This window comes from Gorilla gorilla, chromosome X (genome assembly GCF_029281585.2).
Source record: "Gorilla gorilla gorilla isolate KB3781 chromosome X, NHGRI_mGorGor1-v2.1_pri, whole genome shotgun sequence".
NCBI classification, from domain to species: domain Eukaryota; kingdom Metazoa; phylum Chordata; class Mammalia; order Primates; family Hominidae; genus Gorilla; species Gorilla gorilla.
In genome coordinates, this window is record NC_073247.2 from 35,179,069 (window position 1) to 35,200,714 (window position 21,646).

The following is a 21,646-nucleotide window of genomic DNA, read 5'->3' on the forward strand; positions in this document are numbered from 1 at the left end:
CGTGAGCCACCGAGCCTGGCTGTCCTCATCCTCATCCATTTTTTTTTTTTTTTGAGGCAGAGTTTCGATCTCGTTGCCCAGGCTGGAGTGCAATGGTGTGATCTCGGCTCAGCACAACCTCTGCCTCCCAGGTTCAAGTGATTCTCCTGCCTCAGCCTCCCTAGTAGCTGAGATTACAGGCATGCGCCACCACACCCGGCTAATTTTGTGTTTTTAGTAGAGACAGGGTTTCACCATGTTGGTCAGGATGGTCTCAAACTCCCAAACTCAGATGATCCACCCTCCTTGGCCTCCCAAAGTGCTGGGATTACAGGCATGAGCCACCGCACCCAGCCCTCATCCTTATTCTTATCTTGCACAGATGATTCCCCAAAAGAGACTGGGATTGGCCATCAAATGTAAGCCACACTGCAGAGGTAGGTTCCAAGTAGTGAACTAAAACAGAAAAAAAAAAAAAAAACCCATACCCAAGTCCTGGGCACATTATTTCCTCCAGATTTATTCACTGGATCCATTAAAATGATGTCCCAACTTGATGGAGCATGGACAGGTCAACTCAAATAGAAAGTTTCTCTGAAACTAACTGAAGCCTGGTTCAGCTGTCAGGAAAAATCACCCACTTCTATTTGCACTTGTTTGCTCTTGTCAGTAATGGAAAAATCACTCTTGTGTCATTAAGGCCCAATGGTTTACAAGAGAGGCATATTTTGAAATTGCTTCTTGCTGTCATACCTTAGAATAACAGTGCATTTGATTATATTTCCAAGCTTCTTGTTTCACATCCCAAAGAAGAATCACTACCAATCTACTCCCTCAGTTAATTCCTGCTTAGAGCAGGTAATTCTTTGTCATGAGCACAAGAAAGGTGAGAGGGTAGGTTTTGATTAATTATGACTGTAAAACGAAGATAATGAGGACAGAGTCACCAATACCACTACATAGGCTATTCTCATCACAGACCTAGTTGGGTCAGTAAATCAAGCCGTTTACCCTTGGATTATGGAGGTGTCTGTTATCCAAACACTTATTGGTGGCTTTCTAGGGTCTTCTCTACTTTTGAGAATCTCATGAACTAAAATGGTATCAGGGATTCGTATTGAAAGTTCTGTAGCACTGTGCAGCGACTATAGTTAAGAGAAGTTTACTGCATCTTTACAAATAGCTAGAAGAAAAACTTGCATGTTACCAACACAAAGAAATGATAAATGTTTAAGTGATGGATTTGCTAATTACCCAATTTAATTATTACGCATTGCACACATGTATTAAAATATCCCACTGTACCACACAAATACGTACAATTATTATGTGTCAATTATAAATAATAATAATAAAAGATCATTTGCAGCAACATGGATGGAACTGGAGGTCATTATCTTAAGTGAAACAAGCCAGGCAAAAAAAGACAAATGTTGTACATTCTCACCTATATGTGGGAGCTGAAAAGTTTGATCACACAGAAGTGGAGAGTGGAAAGACAGATAACAGAGACTGGAAAGGGTGAGTGGTGGGAGAGGGAGGATGAAGAGAAGTGGGTTAAAGGGCACAAACATAGGGTTAGATTGAAGGAGTAAATTCAATGTTTAATAACAGAGTGGGGTGACTATAGTCAACAAAAGTGTATTGTACTCAGGTGATGGACACACTAAATACCCTGACTTGACCAATATGCATTATATACATGTAACAAAATTTCACATGTACCCCATACATTTCTACAAATAAAAAAATTTATAGTATTAAAAGGGAAAAAAGAAAAAAATTGTGTTTTACTCTCTTCTACCACAAGGGGAGCTCCAGAGCTCTGAGAATCGCCCAGGTCCGTATAGTTGGAAATGGGTTGGCAGCAGCAGGTCTCAGCTACCTTGTATGGCACTTTGTGTGAATTAAAAAAAAAAAAAAAAAAGGTACTCCTCTGAGCTGAAGCAGCCCCTACGTGGTGAGCCCTATGTAATCCCCCAGTCTGCAGGGAGCCTTTGCAGCCACTGATCCTCAGAGAAAACGGAGTTGTTGAGGAAGCAAACTGTGTTAGCCCCATCACAAGAGATACACACCTGAATTTGGGGGACAAGTATCTTCTCTGGCCAGGGGGTATTCTATGCCAGGAGGGATGGTCAACTAGGCCTCAGCTCCAGAGCTGGTGAACCTTCCTCCTTTTTCACTAATTCCCCAGCAGCATTTTGTTTGCCTTTCTAGTACCTCATCTGTCGGTAGGGGGTGCCCTGAATCATGGACTTGGGCCCCATTTTAAGGGTCCTGCTTTGGCTCTCCTCCTCTGAGGAGTCCATGGGCCAAGGAGACAGGGTGCACATATGGAGACCCCCATCCTCCTTCTAGAACACTCTGGAGTTCTCTGCCCAAATTCCTGAGCCAGCTTCCAGGGCCTGTTTGGCCTCTTCCTCATGGCCACCTTCTCAGGAGTAATCTCACTGCAGAGTTGCACATCTCTAGGCACAAGGGGTGGTCAAGCAAGGGATTGTAGCAGGAGGATGTGAGCAGAACCTGGATGTCTAGGCTGGTTCCACCCTGTGGTGGGGAACAGAGAAGGGGCTCTGCTCCCCACCACCTTTCCTGCAAAGAACTCCAAGCCACTTGACCTCCTAGGTCATTAACAAGATATGTTTGTCAAGTTAGGAAGATGGGATGTGTGTGTGTGTGTGTGTGTGTGTGTGTGTATACACACATATATGTACAGTCTGTTAGCAAGATTTCAAACTTTTAAATATTTAGACCTATGATACATGGGCCTCCATTTATACTCTTGCTCTGACCCCACAAATGTTAGAGGCAAACCCAGCTAGGGGTATTTGAAATCACTCTGGAAATGAATGACTTAGCATTTTCTGGTGATTTTAATTATACAGTTAATTACAGGTAGATTGTCATTAAAAATCTGATGATCTCTGAATATATGAACAATATGATTTTCTGCATCAAAGTAGCTGAGGGCTAGATTCTGGACTAAGGTGAAATAATCTGCTCTACCCCTAGAGTACTTCTTGGTACAGAGTAGTTGCTTTAAAAATTATTGTCGGCCAGGCATGGTGGCTCACACCTGTAATCCCAGCACTTTGGGAGGTCAAAGTGGGCAGATCACCTGAGCTCAGGAGTTCAAGACCAGCCTGGCCAACATGGTGAAACCACATCTCTACTAAAAATACAAAAATTAGCCAGGCGTGGTGGCATGCACCTATAATCCCAGCTACTCAGGAGGCTGAGGCAGGAGAATCGCTTGAACCCAGGAAGCGGAGATTGCAGTGAGCCGAGATCATGCCACTGTACTCCAGCCTGGACAACAGAGCAAGACTCTGTCTCAAAAAAAAGAATAAAATAAAAATAAAAATTATTGTTATGTGAATAAATGAATCCTGGAAGCATTTTGTAACTGCTTCTCATCATTTGCCGTGTGTTTGCTGATTAACTGGGCTGCAGAAACTCCTCTTTGACTGATGACGTTATCCAAGGCTGCTTTGGGGATGTTAGCCCTGAGATGAAATAAAGGAACAGATGAGGAGATGGTAGGCTCCATGGGCCTGGAGGAAAGTGACTACTGATGACTCCCTACCTTTTTGCTTTTTCGGATTTCCTAAAATTAACTATCAACAGTTCTGAAGAAGGAATGCAAAGTATGGATTTTGCATTTCCAAAGTAGGGACTAGAATCATAGTCCATCCACGTGATGCCAAGACATACACAAGTTCAAAAGCAGAATGTAGGTATTTTTGCTTATCGCTGTTTCTGTTGGATTTATCAAACATCTACTGTGTGTCAAGCCTGAAGCCAGGTGAAAAATGAAGACCATTACGACAGTATCCACCTTCATGGAATTATAAATCAGTATATGAGTTCTATATTAGTCTGTTCTCACACTGCTGATAAAAACATACCTGAGACTGGGTAATTTATAAAGAAAAAGAGGTTTAATGGACTCATGTGGAACGTGACTGGGGAGGCCTCACAATCATAGTGGAAGGAGAAAGGCACGTCTTACATGGCAGCAGACAAGAGAGTGAGAGCCAAGCGAAAAGGGAAACGCCTTATGAAACCATCAGATCTCATGAGACTTATTCACTACCATGAGAACTGTATGGGGGAAACAGCCCCCATGATTCAATTACCTCCCACCAGGTCCCTCTCACAACACCTGGGAATTATGGGAGCTAAAATTCAAGATGAGATTTGGGTGGGAACACAGCCAAACCATATCAAGTTCTGTTAAATTGAATATCTCCCTGACTTAAATGATCAATTTCATGCCCCAACTCCAAAGCATCACTCTCTATTCCCCCTTACCCTGCTTTACTTTGTTTTAGAATACCAATTACAAAGGAATATTAATATATTATGTTCATTGGTTTATTGTCTGTCTCTCCCAACAGAATGTAAGGGCAGGGACTTTGCCTCACGCTGATATCCTCAGTGTCTAGAACAGTGCTTGGCACATATTAAGTGCTCAATAAACATTTTGTGAATGAATAAATGATTTTGGCATTGAAATTGCACTATTTTCTTCTTCTTCAACATGGCTTTGAGTGGATAGGAGAATAATGCAAAGAAAAACAATCTGATTTCACAACAAGAGATACTCCTGAAAGAACTATTGGCAGATAAATAATGCTAAAGATAGAGTTAGGATCTGGAGAACAACTAGTGTCAAAGAAAAATATATGCGTTGAAAAATTGTAGGGAACAACAACCTTCAGAATTTATTAGTTTTCTTTTTAGACACACAGTAGTTTTATTTGCAGTAACTTGGTGAAACAACCCAGTTCCAAGCAAATAAATATCTTTAAAGTTTGTTGATCCATTAGGCCATTAACAAAACTTCTCTAAGCTGTTGGAGTGATAAGCCAAGCGACTCAGACATTGTTTTCTTTCCCCCACCTCACAACAATTATTTTAATGGATCACTGGCACTTTGCAGACATTTTTCTTACTAATAGAAAAACTCACTTTCTGCTTGGTATGAAACTGAGTTAGAAGAAAACTGAGCATAATATATTTTGTAGTTGCTTTTACATCTTTCTCGTGACTTTTTGCCATTTGCCAGCAACCCTTGCATGATGCAAGATATCTGTGCTTGACCTGAGAGCCTAACCCATTGTATCTTCCCACCTTCCCCTTTCCTCTTCAGCATTCTCCCATCTACCAAGGCAAAAGAGAGTCTTTACCTTCAAATGTGAATCCTGAAGAAATTGTTGTGTTGGAGGGGCCGCAAGTTAAAGGATTTCTAAGAACTTCACCTCCAGATGTTCATGACTGTGGACAATGCAACTGCATCAATTTGTGATTAGAAGAGAAACACACTTAGACATCCAGTGCCATCTATAAGAAACAGGCCCCCACCAGACACTAAATCTGTTGACATCTTGATCTCAAACTTCCTGGCCTCCCAAACTGTGAGCAATAAATTTCTGTTATTTATAAATTACCCAGTCTAAGGTACTTTGTTATAGCAGTCGGGACTGAGACATCCCTCAAATTCATCTATAGATTCAGTGTAATCCCAGTCAAAATTCCCGCAAGAGTTTTGGTAGAAATTGACTAACTGATCATAAAAATTATATGAAAATGCAAAGACTTAAATTGGCCAAAATAATTTTGAAAAGAAGAACAGTGTTGGAGAAATCAGACTCCCTGATTTTAAGACTTCTATAAGGCTTCAGTAGTTTAAACAATGTGATATGGCCATGAGTATAGACAGATAGGTAAATGGAACAGAATAGAAAATCCAGAAAATAGATCCACGTGTGTGGTAGATTGATTTGCAATAAAATGCCAAGGTGGTACTTCCATGATAAAAACAATCGCCTTTTTAAAAAGTGCACCATTTATAGCAGCATTATTCATAAAAACCAAGAAGTAGAAACAACCCAAGTACCCATTGATGGATGAATGGATAAACAAAACGTGGTATATACATATGATGGAATATTATTCGGCCTTAAAAAGGAAAAGAAATTCTGACACATGCTGCAACATAGATGAACCTTGAGAATATTATGCTAAGTGAAATAAGCCAACAGCAAAAATACAAACAGTTTGCCTCCACTTATATGAAGTACCTGGAGTAGTAAAATTTACAGAGACAGAAAGTAGAGAGGTGATTGCCAGGGGCTAGAGAGAGTGGGGAATGGGGAGTTGTTGTTTAACTGGTATAGAGTTTTGTAAGATAAAAAGCGTTCTGGGCCGGGCGCTGTGGCTCACGCCCGTAATCCCAACACTTTGGGAGGCCGAGCCGGGTGGATCACGAGGTCAGGCGATCCAGACCATCCTGGTAACACAGTGAAACCCCGTCTCTACTAAAAATATAAAAAAATTAGACGGGCATGGTGGTGGGCGCCTGTAGTCCCAGCTACTCGGGAGGCTGAGGCAGGAGAAGGGCGTGAACCCGGGAGGCGGAGCTTGCAGGGAGCCGAGATCGCGCCACTGCACTCCAGCCTGGGCGACAGTGTGAGACTCCGTCTCAAAAAAAAAGCGTTCTGGAAATTGGTCACACAACACTGTGAATGTACTTAATGCAATTGAATTGTATCCTTAAAAATGGTTACAATGATAAATTTTATGCCATATGTATTTTACCACAATAAAAAATAAAAAATAAAAAAGATGCCAGAACAATTGGATATCTAGAAGAAAAAAAAAAAAAAAAAGAACTGTATCTCACATTATATAGAAAAATGGAAATGAATCATAGACCTCAATGTAAAAGCCATAAAAAATCTAGAATAAAACAGGAGAAAATCTTTGGGTTAGGCAGAGATTTCTTAGATAGGACACAAAAACATGAACCACAAAAAATGGGTACATTGAATTACATCAAAAATAAAAACTTTTACTCTTCAAAGACACAGTTAAGAAAATAAAAAGCTTAAGCCACAGACTGGGAGAAAATATTTGCAAAACACTTATTTTTACAGGATTTTTATTTCAGATGTATAAAAGTTCACAATTTAATAATTAAACAAGTTACTCAGTTTTTTAAAGGGGCAAAATATTTGAACAAAGACTTCATCAAAAAAGGTATACAGCTTTCTGCCTTTTTCCAGCTTTTAAGATATTGAAGGGAGGACGTGATGGGTCTTCCAGTATGAAATTCTGGATTTCCCTGGGTCTTCTGTTAGGAGTGGAATCAACTGTGCTGACAACACAGGAGCTGAAAAATCTGTGTATTTTCTCGGTGAAGGGAATCAAGGGATGGCTGAACAGACTCTCTGCTGCTGGTGTGGGTGATGTGGTGATGGCTACAGTTAAGAAAGGCAAACCACAGCTTAGAAAGAAGGTACACCCAGCAGTGATTTTTTTTTTTTTTTTGTGATGGAATTTCACTTTTGTTGCCCAGGCTGGAGTGCAATGGTGCGATCTCAGCTCACTTGCAACCTCCGCCTCCTGGGTTCAAGCAATTCTCCTGCCTCAGGCTCCTGAGTAGCTGAGATCACAGGTGCCCACCACCACGACCAGCTAACTTTTGTATTTTAGTAGAGATGGGGTTTCACCATATTGGTTAGGCTGGCCTTGAACTCCAGACCTCAGGTGATCCACCCACCTCAGCCTCCCAAAGTGGTGGGATTACAGGCGTGAGCCACTGCGCCTGGTCTAGCAGTGGTAATTTGACAATGAAAGTCTTACCAGATAAAAGATGAAATGGTTCTTTATTTTGAAGATAATGTGGAAGTTATAGGAAATAATAAAGGTAAGATAAAAATTTCTGCCATCACAGGACAGATTGTGAAGGAGGGTGCAGATTTGTGCCCCAGGATTAGATACAGCTCTGGCAGCGTTGCATGACTCTCAAGTGTATTTGTCAAAAAAAAATTAAAAATTATTTGCTCCCTCCCCTCCAATAAAAGAAGAAGAAGAAGAAGATATACAAGAGATGGTCAAGAGCTTTCTGGCTCCAGCTCACACATGTAAAGAGTTTGGAAGTTGTCACTACCATCCTTATATCAAGAAAAAGATGGACAAACTGAATGAAAATTAATGACTTTTCTTAGACTCATAAGATAACTGAGATAACAGGGCAAACTGCCATCCCCAAATCTAGAGAGACAGGCATATACAGAGAATCACAGTCCAGATCTGCCTACCTAGAGCAGAAGCTGCTGGGGCCATAAACTGGTACGGACACTTAGATGGTAACTTTGATTAATAGCTGGAGGCTGAATGTGGATTAGCATGAGAGTAAGAGACTCCTAGAGGCTGGTATCATGGGAGGGACCGCACATTTTGGTGGGCTTAAGCCCACCAGATTCTCACTGTGAGTATCTGAGGAAGATCTTCGTATTAGTCTGTCCTCACGCTGCTGATAAAGACATAACTGAGACTGAGTAATTTATAAAAGAAGGCGGTTTAATTGACTCATAGTTTCACATGGCTGGGTAGGCCTCACAATCATGGCAGAAGGTGACAGAGGAGCAAAGTCACATCTTACATGGTGGCAGGCAAGAGAGAATGAGAACCAAGCAAAAGGGGTTTCCCCTTATAAAACCATCAGATCTTGTGAGACTTATTCACTACCATGAGAACAGTATGGGGGAAATCACCCCCACGATTCAATTCTCTCCCACCAGGTCCCTCTCACAACACGTGGGAATGATGGGAGCTACAATTTAAGATGAGATTTGGTGGGGACACAGCCAAATGGTATCAATCTTCTAGGGGGACCTGCCAGGAGAAGAGGAAGAGTAGCCAATTGGGAAACATTTCCAGAATCTTCTCCATCACAAAAGTCCACTCTCCAGCCAGGTGTGGTGGCTCACACCTGTAATCCCAGCACTTTGGGAGGCTGAGGCAGGTGGATCACCTAAGGTCAGGAGTTTGAGAACAGTCTGGTCAACATGGTGAAACCTCATCTCTACTAAGAATACAAAAAATTAGCCAGGCATAGTGGTGGGTGCCTGTAATTTCAGCTACACAGGAGACTGAGGCAGGAGAATCGCTTGAACCCAGGAGGCAGAGGTTGCAGTGAGCTGAGATGGTGCCACTGCACTCCAGCCTGGGCAATAAGGGTGAAACTCTGTCTCAAAAAAAAAAAAAAAAAGTCTAGTCTCCAGGGGGAAAGACTGTCAGACTGTCAGAGGGCAAGACTTCGTCAAAAGGAGATACTGAAACATTATTCTATTTGAGGGAAGGGAATTTCAGCCCTCTCCAGTCTTCCTGTCTCACCTAAGGAAAAATGAAAATAACCATAGTCAACAGGGTGCAACATCTTGAGAAAATGCATTGGAAGTGCTGCAGTCAGGGAAAGGAGCAGGAGGATACTATCAAAAGGTGTAATATATGCATAATTGGAATACCAGTAGAAGAAAGAGAAAATAGGGCAGAAAAAAATATTCGAAGTAATGATATGGCCATGAACTTTCCAAATAATATATCATTAAGATGATAGACACAAAAACCACAGATCCAGGCAGCTCAGAGAACACCAAGCAGTATATATACCAAAACCAAACCAAAACAGAAAACAGGGATATCATATTCCAACTGTAGAAAATTAAGACAAAGTGAAAATCTTGAAGGAAGTTGGAGGATGAAGAAAAACTTTACTTATAGAAGAATGAGGATAAGAATTCTAGTAGACTTCTCATCAGAAACTAGGCAAGCAAGAGGACAGTGGAGTGAAATCTGTAAAGTGTTGAAAGAAAAAAACCTGCCAACCTAGAATTCCATATCCAGGGAAATTATCCTTCCAAAGAGAAAGAGGAAGATGTGTTTAAAAGCAATTTGTGGAATTTAAGAACTATAACGGATTCTTGTTTAATTGTTTAAAATAAAAGCAAGAAGAGAATTGAAAATCTGAAAGCAATTCTTGGCAATGATCAGAAATATTCTTGACTTCACTTATTCTGATTTTGATAACGTATAAAGCCCAGAGAACAAAGAATGTTGTGTGGAAAAATATGTAGACCGATCTTTGTTTTAATTCCCATTATTGTGGATATGTAATAAATCTTTTTATGTTTTTCAAGTTTAATTGTGTGTAATTAGTTATTTTCATTTTTATCATCTTTTGTGGAATTTTGAAATATCAATACAAAAAACGTTATGCCATCTATGAAAGTTTTTCATTGTTTCTAATGCTATTTAGATCCTGTCCATCTATTTAATATCAAAAGACTGAATCCTGTTTAACGATTGCTAAATTTTTCAGTGTTTTAGATAATTACCATTTTTGAGTGATTAATCTCCTGTAGGAAATGAAATACTGTTTACAATACAGTCACTCATTTCTTTTAAAATGCTGATTTGAAATAACTTCTCATTATATGTATGGTCTTAAAAAATAAAGCGGCCAAAGCACAAAAAAATAGTGAAAGAGGAATAAAGACTTTTCTCAGGCAAACAAAAACTGAGAGAATTCATTGCTAGCAGGCTTCCGCAAATGTTTAAAGAAGTTCTTTAGGTAGAAGGAAAATGATATAAATCAGAAATGAGGATCTACATAAAGAAAAGGAGCACGTCAGAGAAGAGATAAATGAAGGTAAAATAAAATCTTCTATTTTTCTTATTCTTAATTGACCTAAAAGATAACTGTTTAAAGCAAAATAGTAAAAATGTATTGGCTGATTATAGCATATGGCATATGGATAAGTTAAATGAATGACAGTAACGTCACAAGTGATGGGAGGGAGGAATTGGGAATAGTCAGTTAAAAGGTACCTGCACTATGATGCTAATTTAGAAGTGGACTCAGATTATTTTTTAAATGTATATTGTAAACCACAGGGCAACTAAAAAGAGGCATATACAATATGCCAAGAGATGAGATAAAATGGAGTCATATAAACTGCTCCATTAAAACCAGAGAAGTGGAAAAAAAGAGAGGTAAAAAGAAATAGAACAGGGCTGGGCATGGTGTCTTATGCCTGTAATCCCAGCACTTTGGGAGGCTGAGGCTGGTGGATCACCTGAGGTCAGGAGTTCGAGACCAGCCTGGCCAACATGGTGAAACCCTGCCTCTACTAAAAATACAAAATTAGCCGGGCATGGTGAGACAAACTTGTAATCCCAGCTACTTGGGAGGCTGAGGCAGGGGAATCGCTTGAACCCGGGAGGCAAAGGTGGTAGTGAGCCAAGATCGCACCATTGCACTCCAGCCTGGGCAACAAGAGTGAAACTCCATGAAAAAGAAAGAAAAGAAATGAAAAGAAATGAAAGGAAGGAGAAAGAATAACCTCAGTGAAACAAAAGCAGTTACAAATGACCAATAAGCACATGCCAGGGATAGTGGCTCATGCCTATAATTCCAGTCTTTTGGGAGGCTGAGGTGGGAGGATCACTTTAGGCCAGGAGTTCAAGACTAGCCTGGGCAACATAGCAAGACCTCGTCTCCATAAAAAATTTAAAAATTAGCCAGGCATAGTGGCACATTCCTGTAGTCCCAGCTACTTGGGAGGCTGTGGTCAAAGAATTGGTTGAATCCAGGAGTTTGAGGCTGCAGTGAGTTATGATTGTACCACTACACTCCAGCTTGGGCAATAGAGTAACCAAGAGGCAGACTCTGTCTCTTAAAAAAATAAAATAAATAAATAAATACATACATACATAAAGCAGGCGATTGTAAAACAAACTCTCAATGTGCTTGAACTACTAATAACTAATTGAGCAAACTTGTCTTAGTGGTAGGAATTATTCAATAAGTAGTTAGGGACTAAGGGAAATGAAATATAAGTTGTCTTTACTATTGAAGGAACGAGGAGGGCAATATGATGAAGCAACAATTGATGACTGCTTGAACTAAAATAACTTTCTGGCCAGGTGCAGTGGCTCATGCCTGTAATCCCAACAGTTTCAGTATTAAACTCCTTGAGGCCAGGAGTTTGAGACCAGCCTGGGCAACAAAAGTGAGGCCCCCATCTCTGTGAAAAATTTAAAAATTAGCCAGGCATGGTGGCACACACCTGTGGTTCTAGTCGATCAGGACGCTGAGGTGGGAGGATCACTTGAGCCCAGGAAGTCGAGGCTGTAGTACGCTATGATTGCATCACTGCAGTCCAGTCTGGGTGATGGAGTGAGCGTTGTCTCCAAAACAACAAAAATTGATTCCCTAAATCCAAACCACAGAGATGCTGTCAGACTGTGATTTCTATTGATGATAGACGCTTAATGACAGGGGTGGGATCTTTTGTATTATTATTATTTTTATTATTTTTGAGATGGAGTCTTGCTCTGTCGCCCAGGCTGGAGTACAGTGGTGCGATCTCGGCTCACTGCAACCTCCACCTCCTGGGTTCAAGCAATTTTCCTGCCTCAGCCTCCCCAGTAGCTGGGGTGTGTGCCACCATGCTCAGCTAATTTTTGTATTTTTAGTAGAGACAGGGTTTCACCAGGTTGGCCAGGCTAGTCTCAAACTCCTGACTTCAGGTGATCCACCGGCCTCAGCTTCTCAAATTGCTGGGATTACAGGTGTGAGCTGCCACGCACAGCCCAGAGATGTATTTTTGAAGGTCAATCCTCATAAGGAGGTCCCCTGGGTAGGGAAGGTGTGTCTGTGAGATTGGGGTCTGGGAGTGCCAAGTGCTGGCTTGTTCTAGGGAAAGCTTCTTTGGGTTACCCTCCTCAGTCCCAGGGTCCAAGGTCCTGTCTTCAGTGTTGTGGGTATTGACTGGATTTCGTTAGGACACCCAGAGATGGTCTCTTGAGTTTCAGGAGAGTTGCGTGTCTTCTCTTATTACCCAGAATCTTTGTGGGATGCTGAGAGCATATGCAGGCCCTCTCACTGCTGGCCTCTTTTCAGCTAGCAGACAATCCTCTCTCCACAGCTACATATAAACAACACTACCTCGTTGGGCTCAGAATCTTTGGATGGCCACAAAGCCGATCTTCATACCCACAGACAATCAGGCTCAAAGGCCAGATTCATGCTAACAAACGCACATGGATATTGAAACCAGAGTGCTACTTTACTGCTTTGCCCTGAGAAATACACCTGGCAGGTGTGCCAGAATATAATCCAGTTGGCTGGTTTTCCCCCAGTTTAGGGGAAAAAAAATCTAGTTTACCAGAAGCAAGATTGCTTGACAAGTAGAAAATCATTGCAAGGGAAGTTGTTTTTGCTCACTGTCTTATCCCTAGGGCCTTGAATAATGCCAGAAAATAGTAGGCACTCAATAAACATTTGTTAAATGAATGATTTTCGTCAACGTTTTCATGTGGTCTTAACTGTTACTGCTATTGAGAGAAGATACTCATTTAGGTCAGGCGTGGTGGCTCACGCCTGTAATCCCAGCACTTTGGGAGGCCGAGGCGGGTGGATCATCTGAGGTCAGGAGTTCGAGACCAGCCTCGCCACCATGGTGGAACCCCATCTCTACTAAAAATACAAAAAAAATTAGCCAGGCATGGTGGTGCATGCCTGTAATCCCAGCTACTTGGGAGGCTAAGACAGGAGAATTGCTTGAACCTGGGAGGCAGAGGCTGCAGTGAGCCGAGATTGCACCACTGCACTCCAGCCTGGGCAACAGAGCAAGACTCTGTCTCAAAAAAAAAAAAAAAAAAAGATACAATACTCATTCATCAGAGACAGACAATGGAAAAAAAAAGTTCCTGCTTTGGAGTTAGACAAATAAGAGGCTTGATCTCCATCTGCTACTTACTTTTTGAGTTTCCATTTCTTCATAAATAAAGTATAATTTATAGAATTAGGTCTACTGAATACAATACAAAAAATAAAAAACAGTGGCTTTAAATATGACAGATGTTTACTTTTCTCTCATGTAGAAGTCTGGGGGTAGACAGCTCAGGGATGGTATGGTGACTTAATGGATGTTAGGGACCCAGGCTCTTATTCTGTTCCACCATCTCACTGTGGGGACTTTCATTTCCACAGTTACCTCGTGATACAAGATGGCTGCTGGAGCTTAAACCATCACATCTGTGTTGCAGGAAGAAAGAGAAAAGAGAAAAAGCAGAAAGGCAAAAAAGAGTCCCCTTTCAGATCTACCAGAATACTTTTTTTTTTTTTTAACTTTTAGGTTCAGGTACATGTGCAGATTTGTTATATGGGTAAGTAGCATGTCACGGGGATTTGGTGTACAGATTATTTCATCATCCAGGTAATAAGCATAGTACTTTATAGGTAGTTTTTGATCCTCACCCTCAGTTGGTCCCAGTAACTGTTGTTCCCTTCTTTGTGTCCATTTGTACTCAATGTTTACCTCCCACTTATAAGTGAGAACATGTGGTATTTGGTTTTCTGTTCCTATGTTAGTTCGCTTAGGATAATGGCTTCCAACTCCATCCATGTTGCTGCGGACGTGATCTCATTCTTTTTTTTTTTTTTTTGAGACAGAGTCGTGCTCTGTCGCCCAGGCTGGAGTGCAGTGGTGTGATCTCGGCTCACTGCAACCTCTGCCTCCTGGGTTGAAGTGACTCTCCTGGTTCAGCCTCCTGAGTAGCTAGGATTATAGGTGCCCACCACCACGCCTGGCTAATTTTTGTATTTTTAGTAGAGATGGGGTTTTGCCATGTTGGCCAGGCTGATCTTGAACTCCTGACCTCAGGTGATCTGCCCACCCAGAGTGGCCTCCCAAAGTGTTTGGAATACAGGCATGAGCCACTGCACCTGGTTTCTTTTTTATGGCTGTAAATTAGTTCCACCATTGTGGAAGAGAGTGTGGTGATTCACATAAAAGTAGAAGTCTAAGAATCAAACCCTAAGTCTGACTCTACCTGAGTCTTTAATCCTTCCAATATAATATTAAAGAGGACAAATTATAAACAAAAAGAGTCTATAATTCTATCATCCTGGCAAAATATACTCCATTTTGCATATTGCTTTCAGGTAAATAACTGTTTGATATATCGTTGCAAATAAGTGTGGGTATGTATCACTTTGCCCTCTGTGGTTTTCACTTTCTGAAATATCATAAACATTTTTCATATTTTGAGTCTTTCTAATCATTTTATCTTTTTGATGTCACAACATTAAACCTTTGTTATGATGTGGACTTTTAGGTCCCAACTTTTTGCTAATGGAAAACAGCAGCCATTAACGTCTTTGCATTTTTTGTTTCTATTATTTCTTATTAAACTTTTACCTGTGGAAATAAAGGGTTGAAAGATACAAGTATGTTTACGGTACTTGTCACATATTGCAATATTATTTTCCAAAAGATTGTGCCAAGTTACACTGCCACCTGTAATAAATGAGTTGTGCCTCAACACTGTAAGAAGTAACATTTATATATAGAGAAATATACAGATAAAAAGGGGGAAAATGGTGGAACATAGTATCTCAGTCTCAGTTTGCTTTACTTTGTTTATAAGTTAAAAAAAAAACCTTTAAACTTGCAAAACTGGTCCTGGACAGGAGAGAGGAAGTTTAAGACAAATTATGATTTTTTTGCATGATTAGATAACAGAGGTAGGTTTACAGTAAAGCTGCTGAAACTTAATCTCCAGGGCCTCTCATTTACATATTGGCCACTTGCAAGGCTCTGGGAGATGTTCTAGCAATGGTTTTATGTTTTTGTAAAAATTTGCAAAAGTAAGATATTTCATTTTATTTGTTTATTTTAAGATAGTATTTGTCATATTTATTTGCTCCATTTATTCTAAAACAACCCTGGCTCCCTCCTTCATTCCCATCTAATCTACCCCAATCCTTTTTATTAATATTATTACTTAATTAATTGTTTACATGAATAAGTTCTTTAGTGGTGATTTCTGAGATTTTGTTGCACCTATCACCTGAGCAGTGTACACTGTACCCAATGTGTAGTCTTTTATCTCTCACCTCCTTCTCACCTTTCCCAGAGTCCCCATTGTATCATTCTTATGATACAATGAGTCCATTGTATCATTCTTATGATACAATGAGTCCATTGTATTATTCTTATGATACAATGAGTCCATTGTATCATTCGTATGCCTTCGGATACTTGTAGCTTAGTTCCCACTTACGAGTAACACACAATGTTTGGCTTTCCATTCCTGAGTTACTTCACTTAGAATAATGGTCTCCAATTCCATCCACGTTGCTGCGAATGTCTTTATTTCATTCCTTTTTACTGCTGAGTAGTATTCCATGGTGTGTGTGTGTGTGTGTGTGTGTGTGTGATATACACACACACACACATATGTATATATACACATATCTCACATTTTTTTAAACTACTTGTTGATTAATGGGCATTTGGGCTGGTTCCATATATTTGCAATTATAAATTGTGCTGCTATAAACATGCGCGTGCAAGTATCTATCATGTATAATGACTTCTTTTCCTCTGGGTAGATACCCAGGAGTGGGATTGTTGGATCAAATGGTAGATCTACAAAAGTAAGATATTTTAGCTGCAATCAGATATGACTACTTTCCACTTGGTGGTTTGCTGGTAAACCTTAAAAAAATGAAAAGCTCTGATTTGTACCACTTGCCAATTTCCAGGGTGTAAATATTCCCACCATGACTGATTTCAAGCTACCAACAGTTTAACATGGAGATTACAAAATACCGGAATATTTAACAATCAGCTCTTGAGAACCTCCAACTGTCCCTCTGATACACTTCGCTTCCTGCGTAGTAGCAGTGAAATAGGCATAGGCATTTTGGGATTCCACTATGGGGAAATGGAGTTGATATTGCATTTAGTTTGGGCTTATTTCTTCTATTTATGTGGGTCGAAGGCACTTAACCCACATATATACTTAAGCCATATATACTTAAGTTATTGATAGACTTTTTTTTTTTTTTTTTTGAGACAGAGTCTCGCTCTGTCACCCAGGCTGGAGTGCAGTGGCACAATCTCGGTTCACTGCAACCTCTGCCTCCCGGGTTCAAGCTATTCTTCTGCCTCAGCCTACCAAGTAGCTGGGACTACAGGCACCTGTCACCACACCCGGCTAATTTTTGTATTTTTGGTAGAGATGGGGTTTCATCATATTGGTCAGGTTGGTCTTGAACTCCTGACCTCATGATCTGCCAGCTTCGGCCTGCCAAAGTGCTGGGATTACTGGCGTGAGCCACAGCGCCAGGCTGTTATTCATAGACTTCTTGGTGTAGGAATAGCTTCCAGGAATATTTCTACCCCAGTGTGATGACTTACCAGGAGTTTTGAACTGAAAGTGTAGGGCCAGAAGACATATCATGGTATGAAAGTGTCTGGCCTGGCATGGTGGCTCACACCTGTAATCCCAGCACTTTGGGAGGCTGAGGTGAGTGGATCACCTGAGGTCAGGAGTTCAAGACCAGCCTGGACAACATGGTGAAACCCCGTCTCTATTAAAAATACAAAAATTAGCCAGGTGTGGTGGCGGGCGCCTGTAATCCCAGCTACTCGGGAGGCTGAGGCAGGAGAGTCGCTTGAACCTGGGAGGTGGAGGTTGCAGTGAGCCGAGATGGTGCCACTGCATTCCAGTCTGGATGACAGAGCGAGACTCCATCTCAAAAAGAGAAAGTGTCCTACAGGTCTTTTCCCACAAAGTATGTGGGTCATTGTCTCAGTCTGTTCAGGCTGCTATAACAAAATACCACAAACTGGGTGGCTAATAAACAACAGGAATTTATTTTTCACAGTGCTGTAGGCTGGGAATTCCAAGATCAAGGTGCCGGCAGATTCAGTGTTTGGGGTAGGCCCACTTTTTGGTCCATAGATGGTGCCTTATTGCTCCGTTCTCACATGGAAGAAGGGGCAAGGCAGCTCTCTGGAGCCTCTTTTCTGAGAGCACTAATCCTATTCATGAGGGAGGTTTCCTGCTGATGACCTAATCACCTCCCAGAGGCCGTACCTCCTACCACCACCACACTGGTGATTAGGTTTCAACGCATACATTTTATGTGGAGAGAAACATTCAGACCATAGCAGTAGTGAAAGAGAAAAGAGGTTTGAAATGCCTAGAGTTATAACCGGGCATGTGGGAAGTGATCAGCTGTGAAATTGTTAAGGTAACGATTTGGTTCTTATTAATGACTAGCCAACGTGGTTCTCTCCTGGTTGGAAAAAGCTTGATAATAAAACTATAAAACTTCCATCAGTTTTTAAAAGGGAAGTGTAGGAATAAATCTGTCGTAGTACTTTAAATAGGAAGTTATGTCTAAGTGTAAATTACTACATGTTATGTATCACAACATATGGATCACATAACATGATATTAAACGATTATGAAGCTGAAAGACATTTTCTAAACAATCAGAAATTAAGAGACAAGTATTGATCAACCATGCTAGAAGACAGACTGAATTATCTTTATATCCTCTTTGGAGAAAATATTACAAAATTGTTGTCACATGAAGAAGGGATCAATAAGCATGTGGGCAATAATGTGGGAAAAAATACAAATGTGTGGCAGGCATTATTTAATAAAAATGTTATACCTTTTTGGAAAGAGATAACATGAGATGTACACATTACAGCCATTGTATCATACACAAAAATTGAATACCCTTTTTGTTTTTCATAACATTGAAATTTTGGAGTTCACGTCAGGTGTTTTGTAGATTGTCCTACATTTTGAAGACATCTGATTGTTTCTTCATGGTTAGATTCAGGTTAGACATTTTTTGCAAGAAGACCATATAGGCGAAGTTGTTCCTTTTTCATACGCATTACATCAGGAGGCATATGAGATCAGATGGCCATTTATTGGTAATGCTACTTTTGGTTATTTGGTTAAGATGTAGCATATATCTTTAAGTTGTTAATCACACAGCCACTGTATCCAGACTGCTGAGAAACAAACTATCAGGCAAAATTCAGGGCGCGCAGCAGGAGGCAGTCGCTTTCCCGGCTCTGGGGAAAACGATCCAACCACGCCCACTCTCCTGCCCGCCCGCGCCTCCTTTCCGGGAAAATGGGCTCTGAGAACCAGAGCGCCCCTTCTCCCACGCGCCCAAATGTTTTCCCATCAGCATGCGTGCGCTTGCGCAGTCTCCAGGCGGCTCCTTTCCAGCGCCCGACCGCTTCTTTCTCCTGCTCTCCTCCGGCTTCCCCTCAGCTCTAGCTTCTCCCTAAGGGGTCATCACAGGGCGCCAAACGCGCGTCCGCGGGAAGGCCGGGGGCGGAGCGCGGCGCGGCGCGGCGCGGCACGTCAGTGGCCTTCCGGCCGGAAGTCCGCAGCCTCCCGAGCCGCTGATTGGCTTTCAGGCTGGCGCCTGTCTCGGCCCCCGCACCAGTTTTGGGCTGGTTGGCGCGGAATCGGGAGATTCGGGACCATGGCGCCCGTGCACGGCGACGACTGTGAGATAGGGGCGAGTGGTGAGGGACAACTCCGCGCGCGGGGCTCCGGGTTGGGACAGTGGCATGATTGCCGGTGGTGGGGGTTCTGAGGGAGGCGCACACCCGGATTTGTTGGGGCGCAGACCTTGGTCGTCCCCGGCGGGGGCCCTTCTGGCGTCGGACCGGGCTTCCTTTAGGCGCGGTTTGCTCTTGGCGGACCAGAGCCTGGAGGGATTTTTGTTTGGGAGGCTGTCTCACCTCTGCCACTGAGAGTCTCCACAGTCGATTGTGTTTCTATTTCTTTTGGTGAGTTGCACCCACGTGCTGGGTATAACTTTATTGAGACTGGCCCCGTGGGGCCGAAAGTATTTCACTGCGATCTCCCTAAGTATCCACTTGAGGGCTTGAACAGAACAGATCTGTGTCCCTTTTTGTAGGAACTTCCAGGAAAATTTTATACATTGTAACTAAGCAGGAAAGAAAGCTCTAAGTGCTGTCATCGGGGAATAACGCGTTTTGTATTCTTAGGTAATGGGTTTCTACTTTATGCATTAACAATTTTTCTTTCAGATTCTTTGGAAAGTTCTTCAAGTGCTGCGTAGAAATCCTGTTCACAATCTAGTCATTCCTGGTGAAGTTTCAAAAAAAATGGCATCAATTTAGGGCATTTCGGATCCCCTGTATATCACTCCGTTTGTCAGGGGCGTCTTTTATTTCCAAAAATAGAATACAAAAATGCAAATAGATTTGTCTGATTTTTTAAGTGTTCAACTAAAGCGTGACTTCAGTTAACTTCTAACTTAAAATCAGTTGCTTCACTTTGTTAGCTCAAGCGTCACCTCTCCTGTCATTCAGATACATCACCATTAATGAGAACTCGCTTCCTAATCAGCTTCCTTTGCATTCACCTAGTTGTGAGTCACAGATTTCAATTTGTTCTAGCCGTTCGTTTTTTAAGACTATTTTGGAGAGTCGACCTGCCTGGATTACAGATAGGATGTAGGGTGTAAGTATGTGGACGAACAGTCTTTGCAGGCCTCTATCAGTGATGTGCCACTAAGCGCTTTCTTCATCCTAAAAACTACGTCATCTATGAACATCAGGAAATCACTTTGGAGGATACTGTGCAATCTTGAGACTTCTCTTAGGTCATGGTGTTGATTAAGTAGTTGCTGGGGACTTGTGACTGGAATTTTTCCTTTAGAGCAGACTGAAAGATTGTTACCTGAAAGACTGCTGTAAGCTAGTGTCTGTCTGCTTTTGGGGAGGATAGAGATACTCCAGATGGTAATTTTGAAACAAATATTTAAACCTTTGTAGCTGGATTTTTTCGTGCTTATTCTTTTTTTGCTAACTTACCTACGTGAAGCATTGGAGACATATTCCAAAAAACAAAATGTAGGCTTTTTTTTTTTTCTTCTTCAGTATTAGCAGGCAGGGCACCTTGATAATGGCAGTGAAAAGTTGAAAGGTCTGTAACTAGCTGTTACTATATATGAAAAAAGATCAGGGAATTTTTATTTATTTATTTATTTTTGAGACAAAGCTTCCCTCTTGTTGCCCAGGCTGGAGTGCAGTGACGTGATCTCAGCTGGCTGCAACCTCTGCCTCCTGGGTTCAAGCAGTTCTGCCTCAGTCTCCCGAGTTGCTGGGATTACAGGTGCCCACCACCACACCGGCTAATTTTTTGTATTTTTAGTAGAGACGGGGTTTCACCATGTTGGCCAGGCTGGTCTTGAACTCCTGATGTCAGGTGATCCACCTGCCTCTTCCTCCCAAAGTGATGAGATTACAGGCATGAGCCACTGCGCCTGGCCAGGGAAAGTTTAATGATCAAAAAAGCAGGTACAGTGGTTCATTCATTGGTTCATTCAGCAAATATTTATTATATACCTACTAGGTATAAGCCTTCTGCCAGGCTCAGGCATTATGATGGTGGGTAGGCTGGACATGGTTTGTCTTCATGAAGTACAGATGGTAAACATCTAATCATATGCAGAAAACGGCTTTGCTTTATTTTTGCCTTCTAAAGCTAGACCTTGGTACTCTTAGGTATGGTGTGTGTGGGGTATGTGGATGTGTGTTTGACTTCACACGCGGAAGCGTTACATGAGTCGCTCCTATATTGCTAAGTGCAAAGTAAGATAGGCATCCTCATGTAATCCTTAACAGATTTTGAAGCAGACACGATTATCCCCATTTCACAGATGTGGACCCTGAGGCTCTGCATCAGTCAGAGCCCCTATCTGTAAGCTGCAGGAACCAACTCTACCAGATTGGTTAGAATTTGTTAGAAGAATATTGTGTTCACAGAAACTCCAGGAGGACTAGTAAGCCAGTCTGGGAGCTGTTTAGCCAGGAACAGTGAGTGAAATTGTGCCACAAAAATGGGCCAGTGAGGAGGTCATTGCCAACCACGACCAAGTACTTGATGCTATAGCTCATACCTTAGGACGTTGCTGACATTGTTGCCGGTTTTGTAATCCTTCTGC

At 41.7% G+C, this 21,646-nt stretch overlaps 1 protein-coding gene and 1 pseudogene across 4 annotated transcripts in view; both read left to right on the forward strand.

Moving 5' to 3' along the window:
- The first annotated feature begins 3,553 nt into the window (after positions 1-3,553).
- Positions 3,554-7,788, forward strand: LOC101146661 (large ribosomal subunit protein uL14-like; annotated as a pseudogene).
- An 11,225-nt stretch (positions 7,789-19,013) lies between these two features.
- POLA1 (DNA polymerase alpha 1, catalytic subunit) overlaps positions 19,014-21,646 on the forward strand; it is a 297,808-nt gene continuing 295,175 nt past the window's right edge. Inside the window, exon 1 of one of the 4 annotated variants that reach the window (XM_031005766.2) lies at positions 19,014-19,175. In XM_031005766.2, the coding sequence (XP_030861626.1) occupies positions 19,151-19,175 (25 nt within the window). In that variant the 5' untranslated portion in view covers positions 19,014-19,150. Of the gene's footprint in view, positions 19,194-19,269; positions 19,461-21,646 lie in introns of those variants that run through there. The other 3 variants (XM_031005765.2, XM_055376410.1, XM_055376411.2) reach the window with 3 other exon arrangements.